This window comes from Lolium rigidum, chromosome 7 (assembly GCF_022539505.1).
Source record: "Lolium rigidum isolate FL_2022 chromosome 7, APGP_CSIRO_Lrig_0.1, whole genome shotgun sequence".
Classification (NCBI taxonomy): Eukaryota; Viridiplantae; Streptophyta; class Magnoliopsida; order Poales; family Poaceae; genus Lolium; species Lolium rigidum.
Window position 1 is genome coordinate 20926206 of NC_061514.1, and position 21499 is coordinate 20947704.

At 44.9% G+C, this 21499-nt stretch overlaps 1 protein-coding gene across 2 annotated transcripts in view; it reads left to right on the top strand.

The window, feature by feature from the left end:
• Positions 1–1716: 1716 nt before the first annotated feature.
• Positions 1717–21499, top strand: part of LOC124674499 (pectinesterase-like) — a 65897-nt gene continuing 46114 nt past the window's right edge. Inside the window, exons 1-2 of one of the 2 annotated variants that reach the window (XM_047210543.1) lie at positions 1717–2172; positions 2452–2722. In XM_047210543.1, the coding sequence (XP_047066499.1) occupies positions 1717–2172; positions 2452–2722 (727 nt within the window). Of the gene's footprint in view, positions 2723–21499 lie in introns of both variants that reach the window. The other variant, XM_047210542.1, reaches the window with a different exon arrangement.

The following is a 21499-nucleotide window of genomic DNA, read 5'->3' on the forward strand; positions in this document are numbered from 1 at the left end:
GTGTTCAGATCTGGTAGTACCTCCATGATGTGAGGGGAAAACAGGAGGTAGGTAGAGAGAAGATACGTGAGGGGAGGGTCTGCGGTCTAGCTCGTCCGCCGCCTCCATGAGCACATATCCCTGCGTGTGACCCTAGGTCGATCCCAAGAAATCGATCCAGGGACTCCCAAGAAATCGATCCAGGGATGGTGGTGTCCCAGAGACAACGCCTTTATAACACATCTGCTGCCATCCTGCCACCTGGTGTATATATGAATTGATGAATGACTTGGTGGGGGAGGCGAGGCGCGGAAAATGAAGCAATCCGATGGGGGCAGTTTCAGGATCATGAAGAGGGCATTCAAGCGTCCGCCGAGAGCACAGGGAAGACGAACAGCGGAAGGGTGAGCGAGTAAAAGCAGGCCTCTTTGTCCAGCCCAAGTAGGAACACACAGGGGCCCATGTGGACAAAGTGCGGGAGATGGACAGAGCGGCCGGGAGGCAGAATTTGGGGTGACGTGGCTGCATGAGAAGCCAGGAAAATGGGACCAACTATTTAGAGATAGAAGATTTGGCAAAGCATAGGTGGACGGGGTCTCAAAAGTGTTGTTTTTGTGATGGCAATGAAACCGTTCATCATTTGTTTCTTGCATGTCCGTTTGTTAAGATTATTTGGAGGATGATTTATTTTTCTTATAACATTCCTCCATCTGCAAATATTAAAAATATATTTGGGAACTTGTTGAATGGAGTTCAAAGAAAGATAAGAATAAAATTCGGATTGGGATCTCTGCTATATGCTGGACAATTTGGAGAACAAGAAATGATATCATTTTTAATAATCAAAAGGATACTAACTTTTTGCAGGTTATTTATCGAGTTGTGCACTAGATCCAGTTATGGGCTTTCCTGCTCCCGCTGGATCAGCGCAAGGATATGGATACTGGATGCAACCGATTGCTTGTGGTTACTCAGGACTTCTTTTACTCAGGACTTCTTTTTCCGGGCTACTGGATGGCGACACAGTAATAGGATAGAGTATGGCTAGCCTAGTTTTGCAGTGGTAGGTAACTTCCTCGCATCACTGGGCAAATTTTGTATATCGGTAGGCAAGTTCCCACATCGGTGAACAACTTTAATGCAGCGGTAAGCAACTTCACTAGCTACATGGGTAGACAACTCCCCTGCATGATAGCCTACTGCTTTAGCGCTAGCCGTAGGCATCTTCGCACCAACAACAACAACTTCTGTCCAGTTGTAAGCAACTTCTCTATAGCGTTAGCTAGAAGGAAAATCACACCATCAACAACAACTTATGTACAGTTATAAGTAACTTCTCTATTGCGCTAGCCGTATGCAATTTCACACCAGCAATAACAACTTATGTCCAGTTATAAGAACCTTCTCTATAGCGCTAGCCGTAGACAACTTTACACCAGCAACAACAACTTATGTTCAGTTGTAAGCAACTTCTCTAGCGCTAGTCCTAGGAAACTTCACACCAGCAACAATTTTTGTTTAGTTGTAAGCAACTTCTCTATTACGCTAGCCGTAATAGAGCGGGTGGTTCCGCACTTTGTTGTCGCGTAGCGCGTGCCCTCGGTTAGTCAGTTTGGGGCACCTGCGCTTTTAATCATTTGGGCTACTAATACGATCGAAACCTACGCACCACTCACTCTCACATTCTAGCTCTGTAGTTGGTAGTCGTGCAGCTCGTGCTCGGGTTAGCACGCAACAATGTCACCCAGCCTATACGACAAACGGAGGCATCTCTTCGTCCTCCTCAGCCTCCTCACCCTCACACTCGCCGCCGGTCTCTCAACAGCCGATGCCGCCGCCGCCACAGTCTCCTTCTATCCCTCTCCGGAGGCCGCCGCGGCCGCGCACTGCGACGGCACGTTGTACCCGGACCTCTGTCTGTCCACGCTCGCCACCATTCCAAGCCTCCACAAGAAGCCCCTCCGGGTCGTCATCGGCGCTACCTGCAACCGCACGGAGACGGAAGTCACTGACATGTCTGCCAATTGCTCCTCCTACCTCCAGGAGAGCTCCCTCACCGCGCGCGACCGGCTTGCCGTGTCTGACTGCATTGAGCTTCTCGACGACACCATGGACGACCTCCGGGCCACCACTTCCGACCTGGAGCAGCGGCTCTCTACCGCGAGCCGCCCAATGATGCACGAAGTCATGACGGTCCTCTCCGCCGCCATCACCAACCAGCAGACCTGCCTCGAGGGCTTCGCGTACCAGAAGGGCGGCCATCTTCGGCGCTTGATAGAGCCCCGCATCAACCACATCTCCCGACTGGTCAGCAACTCGCTTGCCCTGGCCAGGAAGCTGCCCGGTGCCAATGCATCGTCCACGTCAACGACGCCTATGGAGAGCATGCAGCGGCAGCCATTCATGGGGTACGGGCAGATGGTGAAGGGGTTCCCGCGGTGGGTGAGGCCTGGGAACCGGCGGCTGCTGCAGGCGCCAGCGTCGGGCATAAAAGCGGATGCGGTGGTGGCCAAGGACGGGAGCGGCGCCTACACAACGGTGTCGGCGGCGGTCGCGGCGGCGCCGACCAACTCGAAGACGAGGTACGTGATATACATCAAGGCTGGCACATACATGGAGAACGTAGAGGTGGGGAAGAAACACAAGAATCTCATGTTCGTCGGCGACGGCATCGGCAAGACGGTCATCAAAGCCAGCCTCAACGTCGTCGACGGCTCCACCACCTTCCGCTCCGCCACAGTCGGTAAGCGGCGATTCACATCATACCCCTATTCCACTGCACTCGTTTTAATCTTTCAATATATACTTAATATTGCTTCCTACATCCCGTCCAAAAAAAAAATCCTTCAGTAGCTATGTACAATGGCCGGGTGTTTTGGCATTGGCTAATCCAGCTACGTAGCTTCAATCCTCCAACCTGGAGCTGCAATAGCAGACACTGTCAGTTACCACCCACGCCGGTGGCCCTGACGCCGTTCCATGTCATCTTGCTCGAACGTGTAGAAATGGCAGAAACGCCAAACATGAGGCCTACATTGCTAGCTGTGAGAAAATTATTTTGCATTGCCCATATCCTCCAAGCGGATGACATCAATACTTCATTGCAGCCACTGTTTTGGTCTCAGAATACAAAACTGTATTTCATGGCCTCAACCTGTATCTACAAATGTACTCCGTATTTCAAAGCTTAAATCTACCCATATCCCCATGTCATGTCTATTCTGCATCGAGTTAACTGGAAACACCAACTCGCCAAATTAGGCTGGCTGGAAGGAGTACCTGCATATATACATACACTGTTGCGCCGGACGATGTTACCTGCATCTTACAACAGTACTACTCCGTATTTGGCTAGCATGCCTCCATGTAGCGATGTACTCTGAACCAAGAATGCATCCACTCGGTTTGCCTCTTTGGATGCGTCGGTGCGGTCAGTGGAGCGCACACTCTGATAAACCCACGCTGGAGCACGTGCGTACAGTACGAATCTCAAGACAGAGCTTCAGTGGGCGGGGTCGTGACAATTTGTCTTTGTCTTCAATCTTTTGCTCACGGTGTCTTTGTTGTCACGGGCATGTCAGGCGACGCTTTGGATTAGTGTGCATATTCATGACCTGCCTATTTTTCAAAAATATGGCTTAGTTATCTGAAATTAATTTAATTTTCAGTCACCTAATCTTATATGCAAATCGTCTATAACTGAAAAGGAATACGCAATTGCGCACATATATACAATTCTCACGTGTATGTTATCGCAACACAAATCGACTTGTGCAAGGGTCGACTTGCAAATAACTTAATTCTCTGGTAACCTAAAACTAGCAAAAGGATTTTTAAAAATCTCAGTGTCACCGTCCCATATCTCACCTATTTGGATTTTTACTAAAACCACGTTTGAGGTAATCCATCCATCAAGATATTTAAGATAACCATTTTAGATGTTCACTACAAAGGTGGTGGATCTAGGGCTCTTCGTCCTTTTGTAGAATGATAGATCTAGAGCTCATCGTCTTTTTATAGAATGATAACTTTGGTCACTTGGGCGGCACAACCAGCCCTGGTGTGTGGCTTATTAGCCGTATGCGTCCTTCCCAAGCATATACAGTTTAAGTCAGTTTTTCTTATAACCTAGCCAACTATCTGTCACCTTATTTTGAGTTAGATATTTTTATCAATGGTTTCTGGTTGCTCTTAAAAGAAAAACCTATTAGGGCATCTCCACGGGTGGTTCCAATAGCGTTCCCAGTAGGGTTGTTATGGTCCCGGCTGGTTTTTGGGATCCCTCTATCATCCGTGATGACTAGCCGGTATAATTTGAAGCCCAAAAAATAACTGGCAACTCCATGTTGGTCCCTACCCATTAGAGCCGGTGCAGGGCGATCGGACTCCGCGCCATGTAAGATTTTGCGATGGGGCTGACCTAGCAGCGACGCGGTCGCGAGTCGTCCTTCTTTACGACCGGGCGAAGTTGGTCGCCATGTTTTCATGGAGGTGCCGGTTCCCTAGGCAGGCATAGAGCGGCAAAGCACCATTAAAGCTCCATGCGGCGACGGCGGAGCTTTGCCATAAATATGCATGCTGACCTCGTGGCATTTTTGAACTGGCGTCGTCTTGCCATTTCACTCACCATCTTCTACGTCGCGTCTTCTCCTTCTCATCGCCTCCGCAACCCTAGCCATTGCGATGTCGCACAACTACGAGTGAGGCGGTAGTGGCTCCGATGTCGGCTAGGACGAGCATGAGCTTCCCACACGCAACCTTAACCTGGAGGACGTGATGGTGTTGGCCGACAACAGTCTGCTCGTGTTGCCGTAATTCCTCCTGCCGCACGGCTACAACATCTCCATCGTAGGTTATGTGGTTCCTCCAATCCTACAGGGGCAAGCTTTCCGCATACATTGAGCGATGCCGCTCGGAGCTGCCAGAGGCACAACGGGCAAATCCGAACTAAGTGACGAGAAACTGGCTATGGGTCCCGTTCTTCCAACATGAATGGGTGGTGGAGTTGGCCCGATTATACGGCCCCATTACGGCCGCTACAACAGCCTCAGATGGCGAACATGGTGGCTGATGCGTGTAGTTGACACGTCCGTTGGGAACCCCAAGAGGAAGGTGTGATGCGCACAGCGGCAAGTTTCCCTCAGTAAGAAACCAAGGTTTAATCGAACCAGTAGGAGTCAAGAAGCACGTTGAAGGTTGATGGTGGCGGGATGTAGTGCGGCGCAACACCGGAGATTCCGGCGCCAACGTGGAACCTGCACAACACAACCAAAGTACTTTGCCCCAACGAAACAGATGAGGTTGTCAATCTCACCGGCTTGCTGTAACAAAGGATTAGATGTATAGTGTGGATGATGATTGTTTGCAAGAACAAGTAAAGAACAATAGCAGCAGATTGTATTTCAGATGTAAAGAATGGACCGGGGTCCACAGTTCACTAGAGGTGTCTCTCCCATAAGATAAATAGCATGTTGGGTGAACAAATTACAGTCGGGCAATTGACATATAGAGAGGACATAACAATGCACATACATGATATGATGAATATTGTGAGATTTAATTGGAAATTACGACAAAGTACATAGACCGCTATCCAGCATGCATCTATGCCTAAAAAGTCCACCTTCAGGTTATCATCCGAACCCCTTCCAAGTATTAAGTTGCAAAACAACAGACAATTGCATTAAGTATGGTGCGTAATGTAATCAATAACTACATCCTCGGACATAGCATCAATGTTTTATCCCTAGTGGCAACGAGCACATCCACAACCTTAGAACTTTCGTCACATCGTCCCGATTTAATGGAGGCATGAACCCACTATCGAGCATAAATACTCCCTCTTGGAGTTAAGAGCAAAAATTTGGCTAGAGCCTCTACTAATAACGGAGAGCATGCAAGATCATAAACAACACATAGGTAATATATTGATAATCAAAATAACATAGTATTCTCTATCCATCGGATCCCGACAAACACAACATATAGAATTACAGATAGATGATCTTGATCATGTTAGGCAGCTCACAAGATCCGACAATGAAGCACATGAGGAGAAGACAACCATCTAGCTACTGCTATGGACCCATAGTCCAGGGGTGAACTACTCACTCATCACTCCGGAGGCGACCATGGCGGTGAAGAGTCCTCCGGGAGATGAATCCCCTCTCCGAGCAGGTGCCGGAGGCGATCTCCTGAATCCCCCGAGATGGGATTGGCGGCGGCGGCGTCTCTGGAAGGTTTTCCGTATCGTGGCTCTCGGTACTGGGGGTTTCGCGACGAAGGCTATTTGTAGGCGGAAGGGCAGGTAAAGGGGCGTCACGAGGGGCCCACACCACAGGCCGGCGCGGCCAGGGCCTGGGCCGCGCCGCCCTGGTGTGTCGCCACCTCGTGGCCCCACTTCGACTCTCCCTCGGCCTTCTGGAAGCTTCGTGGCAAAATAGGACCCTGGGCGTTGATTTCGTCCAATTCCGAGAATATTTCTTTACTAGGATTTGTGAAACCAAAAACAGCAGAAAACAGCAACTGGCTCTTCGGCATCTCGTTAATAGGTTAGTGCCGGAAAATGCATAAATACGACATATAATGTGTATAAAACATGTAGATATCATCAATAATGTGGCATGGAACATAAGAAATTATCGATACGTCGGAGACGTATCGGCATCCCCAAGCTTAGTTCCTGCTCGTCCCGAGCGAGTAAACGATAACAAAGATAATTTCTGGAGTGACATGCCATCATAACCTTGATCATACTATTGTAAGCATATGTAATGAATGCAGCGATCAAAACAATGGTAATGACATGAGTAAACAATCGAATCATAAAGCAAAGACTTTTCATGAATAGTACTTAAAGACAAGCATCAATAAGTCTTGCATAAGAGTTAACTCATAAAGCAATAAATCAAAGTAAAGGTATTGAAGCAACACAAAGGAAGATTAAGTTTCAGCGGTTGCTTTCAACTTGTAACATGTATATCTCATGGATAATTGTCAACATAGAGTAATATAACAAGTGCAATATGCAAATATGTAGGAATCAATGCACAGTTCACACAAGTGTTTGCTTCTTGAGGTGGCGAGAGATAGGTGAACTGACTCAACATAAAAGTAAAAGAAAGGTCCTTCGAAGAGGAAAAGCATCGATTGCTATATTTGTGCTAGAGCTTTTATTTTAAAAACAAGAAACAATTTTGTCAACGGTAGTAATAAAGCATATGTATTATGTAAATTATATCTTATAAGTTGCAAGCCTCATGCATAGTATACTAATAGTGCCCGCACCTTGTCCTAATTAGCTTGGACTACCGGATCATCGCAATACACATGTTTTAACCAAATGTCACAATGGGGTACCTCCATGCCGCTTCGTACAAAGGTCTAAGGAGAAAGCTCGCATTTTGGATTTCTCGCTTTTGATTATTCTCAACTTAGACATCCATACCGGGACAACATGGACAACAGATAATGGACTCCTCTTTAATGCATAAGCATGTAGCAACAAATAGTGTTCTCATATGAGATTGAGGATATATGCCCAAAACTGAAACTTCCACCATGATTCATGGCTTTAGTTAGCGGCCCAATGTTCTTCTCTAACAATATGCATGCTCCAACCATTAAGGTGGTAGATCTCTCTTACTTCAGACAAGACGGACATGCATAGCAACTCACATGATATTCAACAAAGAGTAGTTGATGGCGTCCCAGAAGCATGGTTATCGCACAACAAGCAACTTAATAAGAGATAAAGTGCATAAGTACATATTCAATACCACAATAGTTTTTAAGCTATTTGTCCCATGAGCTATATATTGTAAAGGTGAAGGATAGCAATTTTAAAGGTAGCACTCAAGCAATTTACTTTGGAATGGCGGAGAAATACCATGTAGTAGGTAGATATGGTGGACACAAATGGCATAGTGGTTGGCTCAAGGATTTTGGATGCATGAGAAGTATTCCCTCTCGATACAAGGTTTAGGCTAGCAAGGTTATTTGAAACAAACACAAGGATGAACCGGTGCAACAAAACTCACATAAAAGACATATTGTAAACATTATAAGACTCTACACCGTCTTCCTTGTTGTTCAAAACTCAATACTAGAAATTATCTAGACTTTAGAGAGACCAAATATGCAAACCAAATATAGCAAGCTCTAGGTGTTTCTTCATTAATGGGTGCAAAGTATATGATGCAAGAGCTTAAACATGAGCACAACAATTGCCAAGTATCAAATTATTCAAGACATTTTAGAATTACTACATGTAGCATTTCCCGATTCCAACCATATAACAATTTAACGAAGAAGATTCAACCTTCGCCATGAATACTATGAGTAAAGCCTAAGGACATATTTGTCCATATGCAACAATGGAGCGTGTCTCTCTCCCACACAATGAATGCTAGGATCCATTTTATTCAAACAAAACAAAAACAAAAACAAACCGACGCTCTAAGCAAAGTACATAAGATGTGACGGAATAAAAATATAGTTTCAGGGGAGGAACCTGATAATGTTGTCGATGAAGAAGGGGATGCCTTGGGCATCCCCAAGCTTAGACGCTTGAGTCTTCTTAGAATATGCAGGGGTGAACCACCGGGCATCCCCAAGCTTAGAGCTTTCACTCTCCTTGATCATATTGCATCATTCTCCTCTCTTGATCCTTGAAAACTTCCTCCACAACAAACTCGAAACAACTCATTAGAGGGTTAGTGTACAATAAAAATTAACATGTTCGGAGGTGACACAATCATTCTTAACACTTCGGACATTGCATAAAGCTACTTGGACATTAATGGATCAAAGAAATTCATCCAACATAGCAAAAGAGGCAATGCGAAATAAAAAGCAGAATCTGTCAAAACAGAACGAGTCCGTAAAGATGGATTTTATCGAGGCACCATACTTGCTCAAATGAAAATGCCCAAATTGAATGAAAGTTGCGTACATATCCGAGGATCACGCACGTAAATTGGCATATTTTTCCGAGCTACCTACGAGAGGTAGGTCAAAATTTGTGACAACGAAAGAAATCATATCGCTAGCAGATAATCCAAATCTAGTATTCACTTTACTATCAAAGACTTTACTTGGCACAACAAAGCACAAAACTAAGATAAGGAGAGGTTGCTACAATAGTAAACAACTTCCAAGACTCAAATATAAAACAAAAATACTGTAGCAAAAACATGGGTTGTCTCCCATAAGCGCTTTTCTTTAACGCCTTTCAGCTAGGCGCAGAAAGTGTATATCAAGTGTTATCAAGAGATGAGGCATCGGCATTACCTTGGGCTTTACCCTTACCTTTCTTGTTCTTTTTCTTACTCTTTGTTTAGGGAATATATGTCTACCCCGGGTGTGGAGGTGAATTTTAGGGTACCTTCTCCCATATCTATGACTGCTCCCAATAGTTTCAGCAGGGATCTTCCGAGTGTGATTTGTCCTGTTCCTGCACATTCAATAACAAGATAATCAATGGATATTGTTCTCCCAAGAATGGTTGTATGCACACCCGCAGCTATTCCTTTAGGAATTATAACGGAGTTATCAATAAGAGTTATTCCTTCTCCCCCTTCAGCTAATTCCCAAAGTTTCAAAGATTTATGAATACTCTTAGGCATTAGGCAAAATTCAGTCATAATATCACAATTAGCATGAAGAGTTTGGTCACCTATAACAATTTTAATAGTAGGATCCCATAATGAAGGTTCAGAGTTCACTAAAACTTGATCAAGACGGTTACGAACATATCCATAATTTTCATTCAAGCGAGATGCACTTGTCTCAAGAGTGTTTAATCTATTATAAATGCTGATAAGGGCGGAATCGAAGTTATTAGCTGAATCATGTGATGCAACCAACTTCTTTATGGCATTAAAAGCTTGATCCCCATTGCAATGAAGGAAATCTCCTCCCACTATAGCATCCAAGGCATATCTATAGCGAATCATAAGACCAAAATAAAAATTACTAAGGAGCAAGCTTAGAGTCATTTGAGGTTCGAGTTTACGATAAGAAGTAAAAATTCTGGACCAAGCATCTTTAAAACTCTCCTCATCCCCTTGTTTAAAAGTGAAGACTAATTCCTCAGGTGAAGAAGTAACAAGTGCAGAACTAGACATGGTAACAAAAGTAAAATGCAAGTAACTATTTTTTTTGTGTTTTTGATATAGAGTGCAAGACAGTAAAATAAAGTAAAGCTAGCAACTAATTTTTTTGTGTTTTGATATAATGCAGCAAACAAGAAAGTAAATAAAATAAAGCAAGACAAAAACAAAGTAAAGAGATTGGATTGTGGAGACTCCCCTTGCGGCGTGTCTTGATCTCCCCGGCAACGGCGCCGTAAATTTGCTTGATGCGTGTAGTTGACACGTCCGTTGGGAACCCCAAGAGGAAGGTGTGATGCGCACAGCGGCAAGTTTCCCTCGATAAGAAACCAAGGTTTAATCGAACCAGGTAGGAGTCAAGAAGCACGTTGAAGGTTGATGGCGGCGGGATGTAGTGCGGCGCAACACCGGAGATTCCGGCGCCAACGTGGAACCCGCACAACACAACCAAAGTACTTTGCCCCAACGAAACAAGTTGAGGTTGTCAATCTCACCGGCTTGTCTGTAACAAAGGATTAGATGTATAGTGTGGATGATGATTGTTTGCAAGAACAAGTAAAGAACAATAGCAGCAGATTGTATTTCAGATGTAAAGAATGGACCGGGGTCCACAGTTCACTAGAGGTGTCTCTCCCATAAGATAAATAGCATGTTGGGTGAACAAATTACAGTCGGGCAATTGACAAATAGAGAGGACATAACAATGCACATACATGATATGATGAATATTGTGAGATTTAATTGGGCATTACGACAAAGTACATAGATCGCTATCCAGCATGCATCTATGCCTAAAAAGTCCACCTTCAGGTTATCATCCGAACCCCTTCCAGTATTAAGTTGCAAAACAACGGACAATTGCATTAAGTATGGTGCGTAATGTAATCAATAACTACATCCTCGGACATAGCATCAATGTTTTATCCCTAGTGGCAACAGCACATCCACAACCTTAGAACTTTCTCGTCACTATCCCGGATTTAATGGAGGCATGAACCCACTATCGAGCATAAATACTCCCTCTTGGAGTTAAGAGCAAAAACTTGGCCAGAGCCTCTACTAATAACGGAGAGCATGCAAGATCATAAACAACACATAGGTAATAGATTGATAATCAAAATAACATAGTATTCTCTATCCATCGGATCCCGACAAACACAACATATAGAATTACGGATAGATGATCTTGATCATGTTAGGCAGCTCACAAGATCCGACAATGAAGCACATGAGGAGAAGACAACCATCTAGCTACTGCTATGGACCCATAGTCCAGGGGTGAACTACTCACTCATCACTCCGGAGAGCGACCATGGCGGTGAAGAGTCCTCCGGGAGATGAATCCCCTCTCCGGCGAGGGTGCCGGAGGTGATCTCCGAGAATCCCCCGAGATGGGATTGGCGGCGGCGGCGTCTCCGGAAGGTTTTCCGTATCGTGGCTCTCGGTGCGGGGGTTTCGCGACGAAGGCTATTTGTAGGCGGAAGGGCGGGTAAAGGGGCGTCACGAGGGGCCCACACCACGAGCCGGCGCGGCCGGGGCCCGGGCCGCGCCGCCCGGTGTGTCGCCACCTCGTGGCCCCACTTCGACTCTCCCTCGGTCTTCCGGAAGCTTCGTGGCAAAATATGACCCCGGGCGTTGATTTCGTCCAATTCCGAGAATATTTCTTTACTAGGATTTACGAAACCAAAAACGACGAGAAAACAACAACCGGCTCTTCGGCATCTCGTTAATAGGTTAGTGCCGGAAAATGCATAAATACGACATATAATGTGTATAAAACATGTAGATATCATCAATAATGTGGCATGGAACATAAGAAATTATCGATACGTCGGAGACGTATCAGTGGCACGGCCGCAACATCGATGAGACGCTTGCCCAACATGGCTACCAGTCTCCTCCTCTTGTGTGTCGTGTTTCCAGAGAGACCGTCTGCAAGGCGTCGTCCCAGTCAACATCACGCTCGGGGTCCCCAGGATCATCGTCGTTGAAAGGAGACGAATGCCGCCTAGAGGGGATAAATAGGTGGTTAATTTTTTTTACGAGATGGGCTTTACAATTGCGGAATAAAACTAGCGTTCAATTTTTCAAGCACAAAACCTATATACCTAGGGTTCACCTATGTGCACCAACAACTTATGATAAACAAGACAATCAACTATATGATAGCAATTAAGATGTATAACTTCAAGAAGGAAGGCAAGTAAAGACCTCTGTTATATAAATAACCAAGGCATATGGAGACGGTAATTTATCCCCAAGTTCGCACTCTTGCGGATGCTACTCTCCACTGGAGCAGTGTGGAGGCACAAGGATCGCCAAACCGCCACAAATGCCTCATCGTATTCTCCTCAAGCCTTTCCACGGAAAGGGAAGTCCTCGATCTACTATGGAACCTTGAGGGTGCTCACCGAAGCTTGGAGCAATCTCCATGACATAATTGGATGCTCCCAAGAAATTTCCACAAAGGCCTCATGCTTGAGGAATCTCCACAACTTAATTGAAGGCCCCAAGAATACCACTAAGTCACAAAGTCATCTAGGATCCAAAGACCCAAAATGAACAATTTCCTGGAACCAGATCCTAAAGAGATACTCTCACAAACTTTCACTTCCGCTATCACCGCGGAGAACTCAAACCTATGCACCAAATGCAATGACAAGTTCCTCATTCTCAAATTCCAACTAAGCTATAAAACCTATTGGGGGGGATAAGAGAGGAAGAGCAAAGAGGAGGAACACCAAATGTCCCCAAGAACTCGATCTAGTGGATTCCCCGCATAAAGAGAGGGACTTGATTGGTGAATATGTAGATCTAGATCTCCTCTATCTTTTTCTCAAATAGATGCAAGAATCATTAGAGGGAGAGGAAGATAGGAAGCTCAAAGAAAGGTCAACAATGGAGCAAAATGAACTAAGAGGGTTGGGGAACCGTTGAGGAAGAAAGCTCCTTAAATAGGCCCCCACCAAAGTTTTCGTTGTGCATGAATTTCCTGTTGGCCGGACCCGGCTAGGCCGGACGGACTGGTCGGGGCCTGCCAGAACAATAATGGAGACAGTTACTGCAAGAATGTCGAGCTCCCCAATGCTATCCCGGACTGAGGCCGGACTACTCCGGGTAGGCAGGTCTGGGCTAGCCGGACCACTCCGGCGGGAGCGCATATGCATGCCCAAGAACGCCATAACTTTCACACTCGAACTCTGAATTTGATGATCTTGGGACCCTTCAAGTAAAAACAACAATCTCTACAAGATCTCTCAAGGAAACTTCATGATCAAACCATGGAGTATACAATCAACTGAAGAAAGGTTTAACCTGTATATAAGAGACAAACTAGTAAAACCTCCAACATCGAGAATGCAACAACTTGAGTTAAGCCACTCCAATTTAGGTGAAACAAATTTTTTGGACAGAGAACGACAATTTTGTTGGAACTATTAAGAACAAGTGGGGAAATGTTTCTATGAATTTAGGGGTGCAATCTCTCAATATGAAGAACCGAGAAAAACTGCAATATAAAAAACGCAACAAGTATTTCATGCCGAATCCGTTTTTGACGAGATAGAGCTTGTCATGAGAATAAGTACAAGCTCTATAACACCACGTGTATAAGATCCAAATAAAAACCAATAAATAAGATAAAAGGATACAAAGGTTTGATCTTTGCCCAAACGATATGATCAAGTTACTAACTTGAGAGCCCTCTTGATAGTACGGCAAACTATCCTATAAACTGATCTCCCAATTGCACCACGAGACTAGTAGGAAAGAAACCATATCAAGATTAAACATTAACCTTGTGCATTCTACTTGAGTTAGATGATGACGATCTTGACCGCAACAATATGGAACGCCTTTCTTGATTGTTCTTGCTTGATGAAATCTCGTGGATTGCTCCCCCATAGTCCATTATGGGAGAGATTCTTCTCGGTGCATTGTCGCATATCCATGATCACCATATGGATGGAAAGCTTCAAGCATATGACTTCTTTGAGATAGATCATCTTGAACTTGCACAACATTTCTTGTTTCTATGTAATGTTGATGTCTTGAAGATACACGTGAGAGCTCACTCCATCTTCTTCTTCAAGACACACTTCACGCGTGATCTTCTTCATTTTCTTTTTCTTGCAACCTTGAAGCCAACATATGGTAGAAGTATTGCCTATGGACAAATACTACAAATATAACTCAATGCAAACACTAGTCCATAGGGATTATAATTAATTATCATAACCACACATGGGGCTCCATGCACTTCCGCTTGTGCTAGTGCTTAGCACCATACCCATATCCCCCGCCTCGTGGCCACGCAGGGGATGCATCTTCATCAGCGAGCCATCTGCTCCGTGTGGATCCTCCATGTTGGCACTCCTTTGCCTGAGAAGGCGAAGGAAGCTGCGGCGCGCACTCTCTTTCTCCGATACTGAAGAATGAAGAGTCGCAGTCACTGCCCCGTGGGTTCCTTTTCCTCCGGTGCCCAAAGAAGGAGAAGCTCATCGTCCTCTCACCGGTGCCGAAGAAGGAGAAGGTGCGGTAGGAACAAGAGCTGAAGATCTAGGCGGCGGTCCGCGACCTGGATGACACGGAAAACGAGTTGGGGAAGGCGACGCTTATGGTGAGCTCGTTCAACGAGGTCCAACCAGCCACCGACAAGTTTGTGCAATGCTGGACTGCGTCGGAAAGTGGCAACATCATCGACCTCATCGAGCTAGAGGTGTCGGTGCTGCCATCGCTAGAGCATCCGCAGGAGGACTACAACTTCGATGAGACTTGGGGCAATGATGATGAAAACGATGGTGACGGCACAGACGGCCTCGACTACAATGTCTTCTACCAATAGAATAGGCTTGTTTTCTACGATTTAGTTAAATTTGGTAAAAATTTGCAAACTTTGTTCTAAATTTGAATGTAAATCATCATCTTCCAAGTTTTGTTTCGAATTTAAAATTTTGGGGATTAGCTGTAGTGGGACACCGGTGGATACAACCATCTCTGATAGATCAACAATTGTTGACAACGCCCACCATAACACGCTCTAGGCTACAATTTAGGACGCACAGGTGGAGATTCTTGACAAAAGTTTCACGTAGGAAATGTGGAATCAAAGAGAAGTTCACCTATGTTTACAGTTGACAAATGCAAATAAACAACAGGCCAGAAAACGATATTAGAGAAGTGCACAAATTAGAGTATTGGGAAAAAAAGGATAAACAATGGATAAAGTTAGGCTAATAGTTGCAAAAATACGAATTGTTTATCTGCGAGCGTAATAGTATTGCAGTGAAAGTAAGTGATTTATTTTTTAAGAAAACCCATCATAGCAGCTCTATTAATTATCATACATCAGTAAGCAGCTCGATAGTAAAAACGAGTGGTTCCTCAAGTCAAACAGTCGAATAAGGTCCATCCGCCTTACTAGCAAGAACATGAGCTACTTTTTTGCTTTCCATATAGGACTACGACAAAAGATTACCTTCGCAAAGCACAAAACTTAGTAAAATAGACCGACCAAATGTTCATCTTACGAATTCTTGGTAATTTTGTTTGAGATGCAGCGGTGGTGGGCAACAACTTCATGGCCCGCGATCTGACTATCGAGAACGCGGCCGGCCCATCGAAGCACCAGGCGGTGGCGCTCCGCGTCGGCGCCGACCTATCGGCTTTCTATCGTTGCAGCTTCGTGGGTTACCAGGACACGCTGTACGTGCACTCTCTCCGGCAGTTCTACCGCGAGTGCGACATCTACGGCACCATCGACTTCGTGTTCGGCAACGCCGCCGTGGTGCTCCAGAGCTGCAACCTCTACGCGCGGCGCCCCCTGCCGAACCAGAGCAACATTTACACGGCGCAGGGCAGGACGGACCCGAACCAGAACACGGGCATTTCCATCCACAAGTGCAAGGTCGCCGCCGCGTCGGACCTCGCCGCCGTGCAGTCGAGCTTCCGGACGTACCTGGGCAGGCCCTGGCAGCACCACTCGCGCACGGTGTTCATGGAGTCGGAGCTGGACAGCGTCGTCGACCCCAAGGGGTGGCTCGAGTGGGACGGCACCTTCGCGCTCGACACTCTCTACTACGGCGAGTACAAGAACACGGGCCCCGGAGCGGACACGTCCAAGCGGGTGAAGTGGAAGGGTTACCGCGTGATCAACGGCGCGTCGGAGGCCAGCACCTTCACGGCGGGGTCTTTCATCGACGGTGACATCTGGCTACAGACATAGACAGCATGACCATCCGCTTCTCCACCGGCGGCGAGTTCTGGGCGCGCCTGATGGCAATAAACGAACTACGCCTAGATGCGAAAAGCATCAACTCGATTTTCTTTCTTTTATTTTTGTGCACCATGCCACCATCCATACGTGATTGGTTCATTGATACATGCACCGCATAGCATGATGATTAGTGCTTCTGCACTATGTAATTCTTATGGACATGGATGCGGCAACAGTTTCGGATTTTCAATTGGTTTATGAGAGCATGTCTAGTAGATTCCCTATTTTTCTGGCCGTAAAACACGAGTAGAGGGCTCTGTATTCACTTTTCACTGGCCAAAAACTCGTCCGAGAAATCCTACGAAATATTCTGTTTTACGGGGTGGGAATACGGGATCTGCTAGCTCGGACGAGTTTCCAACCCCGTAAAACAGGGTTTTTGACAAATTGGATATTAGAACCAATACAACATTCACATTAAATAAAAGTTTGAAATCACATACTCCCTCCGTCCGTTAATAGATGTCCAGTGGTTCATCTAAATTTAGATGTATTTATACCTAAAAAATGTCTAGATACATTCGAATTTAGATAAATTTTTGACATCTAAAAATGAACAGAGGTAGTAATAATCATCATAATAGTTAGGAATACACCCCCCAGGCGCGGCCAGGCCTAGGCCGCGCCTGGGCCATGTACTCTCAGCTCCAGGCCCCCTACTCTTCACCTTCTGGCTCCATGAGTTCCCCAGGAAAATAAGGCATTTGGGTATATTTCTGGGATTTTTCCTGAAAGTTGATTTTATGCACAAAAACAAAACACCAGGGCAATTCTGCTGAAAACAGCGTTAGTCCGCGTTAGTTGCATTCAAAACACACAAGTTTGAGGGCAAATAATAACAAAAAGGTTCGGGAAAGTAGGTACGTTTTGGACGTATCATCTTTAAACGGTGTTTCATTGTAACAAAGTTTAAAAAACAAAGGAATCATAAAGTGTATACATGAGTACATTTATATTCTTGACTAACAGGAAAGTTAGGTTACTCTCTTTTGATATTACTCATGCTTATTACTTATATGTTGGTTCAAGAGACTAGTTACCTATTCAAACCTTGGTTCTTGATTCAGAGAACAACTCAGAGCAGCAAAAGAAAATGATCAAGTAGTCAAAAGTTCAGAATCCATCACCTTATTCGATAGAGGTATGCCCATGTCCTCTATATGCACACATTCCTTTAACCCGAGCAACCTTGTAGGTTCAGTTGTTAATGATTTGAATTCATTTGAAAAAATGGATTCCTTGAAACAAAGCAACATGTAAGCTCAGATCTGAATGGTTGAGTTCATCTTGGATAAAAGAATAATAAATAAGAAAATAGAAATTTGTAGAATGGACATATATGGCGACACTTTTAGAATGTGACATGAAGAAACTTCATGTACCAAAGTGCAGGTGGGTCAGTATTTCCGAAGTAATACTTATAATATTTTCTAGAAGAATAGTTACTACCCAAAATATATTTCCATTCATCAACATCACACTAGTAGGAAAACGCCTACCCGTGGCGCACCAAAATGGTCCACTTGTGGCGCAGGGATGTGCGCCACGCATATCGGGCCACTAATATCCCCTCACCCGTGGCGCACGGGCTGGTGCGCCATGGGGTATTTTTTTCAAAAAAAAAAAAACGTTTTCAAACCCGAGATCTAGATCTAGATTTGATGGCAGTTTTGCGATTGGCCCCCTGCACCGCTGGATATTTTTGCCATCGGGTCCACACCAAGCGCGAAGCATGGCATGGTCATTTTCATACGAGCATAGTAGGGCGCCATCGTCCATGGCAGGGATGGAGCAGGGCGCCGTCATCCATGGTAGGGACGGAGCAGGGCACCATCGTCGGTGGAAGGGGCTGAGCATGGCGTCATCATCCATGGCATGGGAGGAGCAGGGCGCCATCATCCATGGCAGGGGAGGAGCAGGGCGTCGTTGTCCATGACAGGGGAGGAGCAGGCACCGTCGTCCATGGCAGGGGCGGACCAGGGCACTGTCGTCCATGGAGGAAGGAGGAGAGGATGGATAAAAAGGAGGAGAGGATGGGTAGAAAGGAGAAGAGGAGGAGAGGAAGGAGGATACGATGCATGAGGAAGTAGGAAAGGAGAGGTGATGAGCGCACATTGCACACAGTTGGGAAACCTCAAGAGCAAGGTATGATGAGCACAGCAGCAAGTTTTCCCTCATTAAGAAACCAAGGTTTAATCGACCAGTAGAAGAAAGGCGTAACTTCTTAAGGTGTTGCTAGCTGACTAGTGGCAGGACGTACTACCAGCGTCAGCAACAACGTGGAACCTGCACACAACACAACCAAAATACTTTGCCCCAATTTACAGTGAGGTTGTCAATCTCACCGGTTTTGCTGAACACAAAGGAATAAATGTATCGAGTGGAAGGAGATGTTTGCAGTAAATAACGAAAAAAAGCTTGCAGAAAGTAAACAGAACATGATTGCAGTAGATGAATTTATCAGTGTAAAGGAAAGGACCGGGGTCTACAGTTCACTAGAGGTGTCTCTCCATAAAGATAAATAACATGTTGGGTGAATAAATTACAGCTGGGCAATTTATAGAATATTGACCATACATAACAAGATGATTACTATGAGATTCGTTTGAGCATTACAACATAATACATAGACCGTAATCCAACTGCATCTATGACTAATAATCCACCTTAAGGTTATCGTCTGAACCCCTTCCAGTATTAAGTTGCAAGCAACAGATTATCGCATTAAGCAATGTGTGTAAAGTAAACAATAGAATTACCCTTGGATAAAACATTGTTGTTTTCTCCCTAGTAGCAACAACACATCTACAATCTTAGAAGTTATTGTCACTCTCCCAGAAAACTAGAGGCATGAACCTACTATCGAGCATAAATACCCCACCTTGGAGTCACAAGCATCTACTTGGCCAGAGTATGTACTAGCAATGGAGAGCATGCAAGATCACAAATAACATATGACATAAATATATAATCGACCTCAACATAGTATACAATATTCATCGGATCGCAGCAAACACAACATGTAGCATTACATAAAAATGATCTTGATCATGTAGGGCAGCTCACAAGATTTATGCATGATGCACAAATTGGAGAAGACAACCATCTAGCTACTGCTATGGACCCATAGTCCAGGGATGAACTACTCACGCATCACTTCGGAGGCGGGCATGGCGACGTAGATACCTCCGGTGATGATTTCCCCCTCCGGCCGGGTGCCGGGAAGAGCTTCAGAACCCTCCCGAAATGGGTTCTGCAATGGCGGCCGCGGCGGAACTTTTCGTGGATGGAGGCTCGGGTACTCAGGGTTTTCCCGAGATCGTGAATAAATAGGTGGAGGGGCGATGTCGGTGGAGGCCAGGGTGGCCCACACCACCTCTAGGCGCGGGCCAGGGCTAGGCCGCGCCTAGGGCTGGCGTGGCCGCCCTGCTGCCCCCCTTCGACTCCCCTCTGGACTCTCTCTTCGTTACGGAAAAATATTGACTTAATTTGGTTTTTGTTTCGTCCAATTCCGAGAATACTTCCTGTACAACTTTTCTGAAATACAAAACAGCAGAAAACAGGAACTGACACTGTGGCATCTTGTTAATAGGTTAGTGCCGGAAAATATGTAAAAGTGCAACGAAGTATTAGCAAAATATATATGAACTGGTGTAAAACAAGCATGGAGCATCAAAAATTATAGATACATTTGAGATGTATCAAGAGGAGAGGAGGAGAGGAGGAGAGGATGGAGGAGAGAATGTGTGGTGGAGGGAAGGAGGGAGGAGGATAAGGGTAGATGGTTGTTCAAATTTCGAAGGAGGAAACTGGAAAAGTTAGCTTTTTCCCTTTTTCGAACTTATTTTCTAAAAGCTGAAAGAACTCATGTTTCTGTTTTGAAATTGAAGAATCCAAAAATTGTCTTACAATCATTGAAATTGGATGAACATTGTTGCGTAGATACATTTTCATATAAAAATGTTTTCATCGGAGGTCGTATGCAACCAGAAAATTCTGATTACCGAACAACACCGACATTTTGCAAACAAAAAAAAATCAAAATTCATGTTTGTTAATTTTTCTTAGAACTAGGTAACATAAAATATGGTATCCTCCAAGAATTTTATTTTTTACAATTTCTATCATTTTCTTTTATTTTTCCCAAAACTGAAAAGGCGGTCCACAGGGGTGTGTGGAGCAAAAATCTGCCTAGACATACCCGTGGCGCACCAAGATGGAGCACGCCACGGGTATTTGTGGATCAAATTTTGGCACTCGGGACCGCGAATACCCATGACGCACAAAAAAATGGTACCACCCGGGTAGTAGGTTAGCCGTGGCGCACCAAAAAAATGGTACGCCGTGACTATACGGACACGCACCGGCCACCTATGGTTTTGCATACCCGTGGCGCACAGATTTAGTTGTGGCCTACCTGTGTTTGGTGCACCACGGGTAATAGCCGCGGCGCACCAAAAAATGGAGCCCCACGGCTAAGTCGTATATCTATACCCTTTTTCTTAGTAGTGTCGTAGTAGATTTAAGTATAGTTAGGTTCCATATGTTTATGAATCACGCATAACTTTTCCAATCTGTTATTACAAATGACATTAACATCATAGTACTAAGCTAATCCAGGTCAAGTAAAATTAGAACCATGTGTCTTATATAACTAAGGTCTTAGTAATATCTTGGCCAAATCTTCTGCATAACATTTACATAGGAAAAAGGAAAGAAAACTCACATAAGTAAATGTACATCATAGAAACATGCTTCTTCTGGTTGTTCATATGGTATTCCATTGAACTCATAAGGATAGTATGCTAGTTTACGAGGCATTCTATGAAATCCCAGAGTGTGGATTGGTTGGTAAATTCTGATGCAACTTGAAGACTATACTTTTACAAATTTCCATCGCCTAACCAAACCGGGAAAGAGTGTAGAAAGAATGAATTTGGATTTGATGCCACAAACTGAACAAACAGAATGTCTAATTTGCATATGGATCATGGTGGGTGGCCGGACTAAACTCGTATTTAATCCTATCCCTTGACTCATATTGGATGGCCCAGATTGTTGTGGAATCAAGTAGCACACAAAGACTTGGTAGCACTAGATACACATCGATAACAACCACTCATATTTATCAGGC